The 7,283-nt window shown below is 33.7% G+C and overlaps 1 protein-coding gene across 1 annotated transcript; it reads left to right on the top strand.

The window, feature by feature from the left end:
- Window positions 1–6,067: 6,067 nt before the first annotated feature.
- On the top strand, window positions 6,068–6,655 carry LOC147393354 (uncharacterized). The gene has a single exon (XM_086455107.1). It carries the CDS (start codon window positions 6,068–6,070, stop codon window positions 6,653–6,655), a length of 588 nt encoding a protein of 195 aa, XP_086311233.1.
- Window positions 6,656–7,283: the final 628 nt, after the last annotated feature.

Raw genomic sequence — 7,283 nt, 5'->3', positions numbered from 1 at the left:
GTTTAGATAATAGAATTCTAGATAAGTTTCTTCTTTGATTCATCTTTCAAGTTGATTAGTGATTCGGTTATATGGTTTAAACTAAGTGGGAGTTATTAGTTTTTTATTCCTATCAATTTTATTGCTTGTAGAATTTTAATTTACTCAATTATCTGATTCAGTATCGAATATCATTCAATCTCTACTATCCAATTTGGATTTTTTTCAAGGGTGGATTAAGATTTAACTTTGTAAATTCTGATTAGAAAAATTTATTTAGATGATATAGTTTCAACTAAGATTCTACTTCGATTAATCTTTCAAGGCATAATTATGTTTGGTCATTCCTTAAGTGGCTTTATTCCATCGATGAAATTGCAATCATATATTTGAATAATCTTTTTTGGTGAGATGTTGATTAGTTCCCCTACCTCTATTTTTTTTATTTTTATTAAATGCATTCTTCCCTTCTAATAACTACACATCAAGAGAATGCTTCAATTGAGGATGCCTCTTCAGTCACTGTTGTTGCAAAGACATTCATTGAACCTAGAAGTTCAGTAAGGCAGGATCTAGTGTCTGATAAAAGCAATGCAGTTCGTGGAGGTGAACCATGTAATTGTGAAACAAATAGAAAATTTCATAATTCTAAGTTGGATTCCCTTCATTGTGCAAAGGTTTCCATGGAAATCAACAACATAGAAAAAAGTAGTAAGTTCTGAGACATGTGTCAGAGCTAAAGGCATGTGAAATCTGATAGAATCTCCTAGAGCAGATCTAACGGTAGTGTTGAACTTCTTGAATCCAAAGTCAACCCTGGAATCCTTCTTGTTGAAGATAACAAGATCTATATTATGGTGATAAAATGAATGATGAAGCAATTAGGTCATGACATAATTGTTGTGAATAATGGTGTTGAAGCTATGTGTCAGTTTAGAGTCAGAGATATGATCTCATTCTGATGGTAATCTCTTGAATATGAATAGTTCTAGATATTTTTGAAACTGGTCAACTTTGTTTGACATGTTTTGCTTTCCAATGTTTTTCTAGATATAATCTCATTTTGATGGTAATCTCTTGAATCTAAATAGTTCTTGGTTCATTTTACAAGTTTTTAGGATCAAGAATATCTTGGACATCATCATGAAAGTCTTAAATCTTAATCAAACTAATTGGGGTACTTGAACCCTATCTTCTCATGTTGTTGTAACTGGAACCAAGTTTTTCGATTAAAGAATGTGTTTTCCAATCATCCTTTTTAAGCCTTCAACCTACACAATAGGGCTCCTTCTCATGTTGGGTCGATAAATTGTTATTCAAGCAGAGTTCCATACATGTTCTTTGATGGAAATAGGATCGAGCAGATTTAACTTACAAGGGTTGAGAGTTGTACAAGCAAGTTATACTCATAATTGTTTGTAATACCATTCAGGATGTATGCATGCCAGTGATGGATGATCTTCAAGCAACAAGGTTGATACAATCTTTTGAGGAAAGTGGAAACTGGGATGCCACTGTAGAAGTTGGAATTGACCGACCCAAGCCTTCTTCAGATTCATTACCATTAAGGGATCGGGTCCCCATCATTGCGGTAAGCATTTAACAATTTGTGCACATTAATTCAGCTCTTTAATACATGTGGCACAAATTGGGTGAACCTTTCTACACCTTTTGATGGGTCCAACTTAAGAGATGCTCTTGATAAAAAATTTGATCTGATTGGACGAACATTACCATCCAACATATCTATATATATATATATATATATATATATATATATATATATATATATATATATATATATATATATATATATATATATATATAATTTCATACCGTCTTAGAAATTTTTATAAGTGTTTGCAATACATATATGTTGACTAACGGAATTGGTTATACAAATCGTCGATGACAATAAATGCATTGGTAGAGAGAGTAGATGAGTGTCTAGAAAATCGCCGATGACTCATTTATACTTTTAATATATTCTCTTTTCCATATTATATAGGTCCTTGTTCAAGACTTCAATTGTACACTGCAAGAGAGTATTCTTCTTCAAGTAAATCTTGTTTTAGGTACCTATTTGGATTGCTTGTTTGAACTTTAAAGCTCCATAACCTTAGATGATTGCTTGTTTTAGAGCATTTCTTATGACCCCCCTCCCCTTTTTTCAAAGTGAATAATCTAGTTTATACTGTAAGAAAAGACAGCTATTATGCACGAAAAATTATCACTCCTTGCAAGGAAATTTGCTATATCATCTTCATCCTTTGCGGTATGAGAGAAAGAGAAATAATTATGAATCTTCTCACTAATTCACGGATATGGTCTAAATTATTTGCTTGTTGGATTGCAGGGTCATATGTGCTTGTTTATTCACCATATTTGTTTCTATTAAAAAATATTTGGGTTTGAAACAAAGGTATGTTGATTAACTTATTTTTCCATTGTTTTTCATTTATATCTGTTCAGTATAAATTAGATGTTATATTTGAGAAAAAACGATATGCTTGTGCATCGAGATGCATGTTAAATATTTATCTATTTCAATGCTCTTATCTTTGTGCTATATAGTGCATGTATTCTACCAAAAAAAAAAAAAAAACTCTAAATGCCCTTTTCTATTCTATGACCTTTAAGAGACATTTGCTTTTTTGATGAAAGGTGCAAAAGGTGGCGTGGTTGTAATAATTTCTTGCCCTCTAAATTATTTCGTCCTTATTGCCCTTCTTTTGGTAGAACTTAGAGTTGGCCTAGAACTTCGAAATGGTTACTTCAGTTTAAGACAGATTAAAGCTGCCATGGGGAACTTTGACTATGCAAATAAGATAGGTGAAGGAAGGTTCGGTCCGGTTTATAAGGTAACTATAGATTTGTATTTTTTTTAATAATTTTTTTCTCAATTCTAAACACCTAAACCATATCCTACTTGTGGATTGAGCCCATAGTTCAATCTGGCAGTGAAATTTATTCCAATTTCCAACCTTTGTCATGAGTTTAATCTAAAGACAAGTACCCCAAGAAAAGGAATAAAAAAGAAAACAATCTGTATTCTCTTTTTTGCTTTATGCATTCCATATTCTTGTATGGAAGTTTGATTCCAAATTGTCCATTCTCTATCTTAGGGTGTACTGTTAGATGGTTCAGTAATTGCAGTCAAGCAGTTCTCTTCCAAGTCAAAGCAGGGGAACAACAAATTCGTAAATGAGATAGGCATGATATTTGCTTTACAACACCCGAATCTCGTCAAACTATTTGGTTGTTGTATTGAAGGAAACTAGCTGTTGCTAATTTATGAGTATATGGAAAATAACAATCTTGCACGCGCACTATTTGCTAAATGCCTAACTACCATATTTTATAGCATATTTAGCTTTTGAGAATAAGTTAATATGCATTTGTTAAAACCAAGAACTTTTATCATAAAAATGATCAGAATTGGGCTCACATTTAAGTCGTGAAGAACAAAAACTGAACTTGAACTGGGCAACAAGGCATACGATTTGCATGGGGATTGCAAGGGGTTTAGCATATCTTCATGAAGAATCAAGGCTGAAAATTGTTCAAAGATACATAAAGGCGACAAATGTGCTGCTTGATAGAGATCTCAATGCTAAGATATCTAATTTTGGCTTGGCTAAACTCGATGAAGAGGAGAACACTCATATCACCACCTGAATAGCTGGAACTATGTGAGTTAATTTTCTATTATCCACAGTCCTAAGTTACTTAAACATTGTTTTGGGTGATTAAATTTTAGCTACTACTAGTTGTTATATCAAGGAAAAAACTATATTGCTATCCTTTAATTTACATAATGCATGGAGCTAGAAGCATTCTGATAGATAATAAGCTTAGTAGTAAAAAGTTTATTGAATTAATGGAGCTTATAAATCCAATTAGAAAGATTTCCTCATTACAACCTTTAGATTAACAATATATCTGTGTACCTAAATCAAATAAAAAGAAGTGAAGAAATATGAATAAGATGGTTTATATTTTTATTTTGGGAGAATGAAAAGACCTCATTATTCATTAAGATGTTTTTATAATGTTTATAATAATATGAACAAGGGCCTAGACCCATAGCTAAATCGGTTTGGCACATTGCAAAACAACTTTGAGGCCATGGGTTCAAGTCTAGCTTACCCATAAAAAAAAGATAATAATTTGAATAAAATATTTGAATAAATCTAGGTTTGCTTGAAAAAGTGTTCTAGTATGCATCTGAAATAGAGTAAAACATTATATAGTGTAGCAAGTTCTTATGTAATGTGTTGTCCTCTGTTACGTAGAGTTTAACAAACAAACAATATGTATCATAACTGCAAATGGTGAACAATCTAAGTTATGTTGGACCAAGATGGAGTAAACATGCATGATACTTATTCTTTGTTTATTTATTGGTCTGTTAACCTTTATTTATCTATTTGATCATTCAACAACCCCACATCCAAAATTCCATGTGGCACACTCTCGAGCACTTAGGTAGAGCTACACGGCAAAAAATCAGCCTAATTGATGATATCAAAACATTGGGTTGGAGCATTTTTCGTCATGAACCGGGACCATTACTAAAGCACTAATAGTTCCAAACTCGTGAAAGAATTCTCAAATCCAACCGGGCAAGAACAATAATTTTTGGTGTTTAGGTCCAAGTCCAACAAAGGGTGGCACAAATATTCATCGGGACAGTAGGCTTAAAATAATGTCACCTGGAATTTTTTTTTTGTCATGTTAATGACCCTAGGGTCACAACAGCACTATCATGTATCTATAAGTTATAATGTATTTGTTGAATTACAAATTTCTCTTTTTCTGATATAGTTACTTCTCTTTTTATGATTAGAAAGGTTTTTTTGGGTATGTGGAATTCTTTCACAATTTTTCCTGATGTTCAATACGTTTTGTCATCTTTGTAGAGGATATATGGCTTTGGAATACGCAATAAGGGGTTACTTGACAGACAAAGTAGATGTTTACAACTTTGGTTTTATTGCATTAGACATTGTTAGTGGGAAGAGCAATACAAATTACAAACCGAATGAGGAATTTATTCATCTTCATGAGTAGGTAATCTAAGCGTTTTTGTAGTTAATATAATAAAAGGCATGAATCATTTTCTTCACAATCCCTTTGATCAAACCATTACACAATTCACTAATTATTTGCTTGTATTTTTAGTAGATTTGTGGACCGTTTGAAACCTTGTTTCTTGATATTTTCTGATAATTGGATGAATTCAAATAGAATGTCGGTTATAGGTGTTAAGAGGAGATAACCGATCTGACAATTCAGGGTTCATTTACAGAGTTCTCTCCATTTATTAAAGTTTTAAAAAAAGAATAAATAGGAAGGCACGATAGTGTGGAGAAAGCCAAAAGAGATCAAAGGCATCACGACCATTTGCTTTTGATTGTATTTTATTTCTAAGCAATTATGTGACTCAATTTCATTTGTAAATGTAAGATCCCTTAATGGGATCCCCTAAATATTGGAGTTTCTTATCATGTATTGTAAGATCCCTTGATAGGATCCCCTAATCTTGGAGTTTCTAAACCTGTATACTAGTTACTAATTCTTGTATAGTTGCTATTCTTGTATAAGACAAACATGTAAACTATGAAATCTATATAAGAAAGAGGAATCTGTGAACTTGATTAAGGTTTCACATTCACCAAAAGAGTCTAATAGAGTTTAACCTTCAGAGAGCATTGACATGGTATCAGAGCTACTTGTGTAGCCTCCTTCAGATTGAGGGACATTTTATTGTGTGAATCATTATCAGATTTGGTCATTGTTTTTGGCCGTGAAAGTACCCTGTTTGGGCGATTGTTTCAAGTGCAATATTTTCACCTTCGTGTGAACCTTCACTGCATCTACTAGTTGTGTTTTGGCTGGAGCATACTCTTTTACTGTGAGGTAAGTATTAACCTCTGTTTTTTTTTTTTTTTTTGTTACATCTTGGTAGGAGATTAGACAAACTCCTGTTGGAGAGTTGTTGTTGGTTTAGGTGTTGGGTTGAAAACAAACCATTGTTAGTGGTGGGCCCTTTGTTTGTTTTTTTGTGGTAGCATACAATCAAACTATGACAGAACCCATTAATGCCATTCAAATAAAATTGGATGGGAAGAATGTTTCCCTCTGGTCTTACCATATTCGTCATCTCTTTGCTGGAAAGGGGTTATGGGGATATGTTGATGGATCTGAACAACCACCTCAAGACGCTAAGGAACTCAATACTTGGTATACGAATAACTCTAGGGTGGTGACATGGATATTGAATAGTGTTGAGGGCCACATTGCTGTTAATCTCACATCATTCCATAAGGCGTCTGAGATATGGAATTATCTCAAAAGATGTTATCAACAAACTAATCATGCTCGACAGTACCAGATTGAGTATGAAATATCTAAGATTAAGCAAGGCGCTATGAGTATCCAGGAGTTGTATTCCAAACTCACAGGGTTATGGAATGAATTGCAACTTATGGATCTAAACATCCCAACTGAGGCAGTTGAAACTCTACAAAATATTCGTCAAAAGAGCCGATTAATGCAATTCCTTTATAAATTGCGTCCGGAGTTTGAACCAACACGTGCAGCTATAATGAATTGTCCAGAATTACCATCACTTGAAGTTACCTTGGCTTATCTATTGGCTGAAGAAACCTGACAAAACACTCTGACTTCAATAAAAGATGCTACTTCAATAATTCATACTGATACAACTCTTTTGGCTACCTCGTCTCGTGGGAAACAAAGGGATTTTTCTAAAATCCAATGTTACAATTGCAAGGAGTACGGACATTTTTTCAGCAAATGTCCCAAGAAATCACCTTTTTGCACCAACTGTCAGATGTTTGGTCACACACTTGCGAATTGTCGACGTCGTTCAAAACAAATACAGCATAATGGGAACCATGCCTTTCTAACTGCAAATGGATCAAATATTGCACCTCCCTCCTCTTCAGCATCTACAAATGTACAAACTTCCCTTTGGACACCTGAGCAATTGCAACAAATTATTCAAGCCATGGCTGCTTCTGGTTTCTTAGGTACCTCATCCTCTCAATGGTACATTGACTCTGGTGCTAGTAACCATATGACAGGTAAATCTACCTTTCTTGAAAATTGTGTTCCATACAAAGGGGAGGGAACTATCACAACTACAGATGGGAATCATCTTTCGATTTCCCATGTTGGATCTTTAAAGTTCCACCCTTCTCCTCATCGTGAGTTCACCTTGAGTAATGTATTTTATGTTCCCAAACTCTCTGCAAATTGTTATCTGTTGCTCAATT

Source organism: Akebia trifoliata, chromosome 10, assembly GCF_017979445.1.
Source record: "Akebia trifoliata isolate Shusen 1 chromosome 10, ASM1797944v1, whole genome shotgun sequence".
Taxonomy (NCBI): Eukaryota; Viridiplantae; Streptophyta; class Magnoliopsida; order Ranunculales; family Lardizabalaceae; genus Akebia; species Akebia trifoliata.
The sequence above is the reverse complement of the archived record's forward strand: the minus strand, read 5'-3'. Positions and strand labels throughout refer to the sequence as shown.

What these genes read in the sequence shown, in the direction of transcription:
- LOC147393354 (XM_086455107.1), top strand. Translation starts at nt 6,068, where the DNA reads ATGACAGAACCCATTAATGCCATTCAAATAAAATTGGATGGGAAGAAT.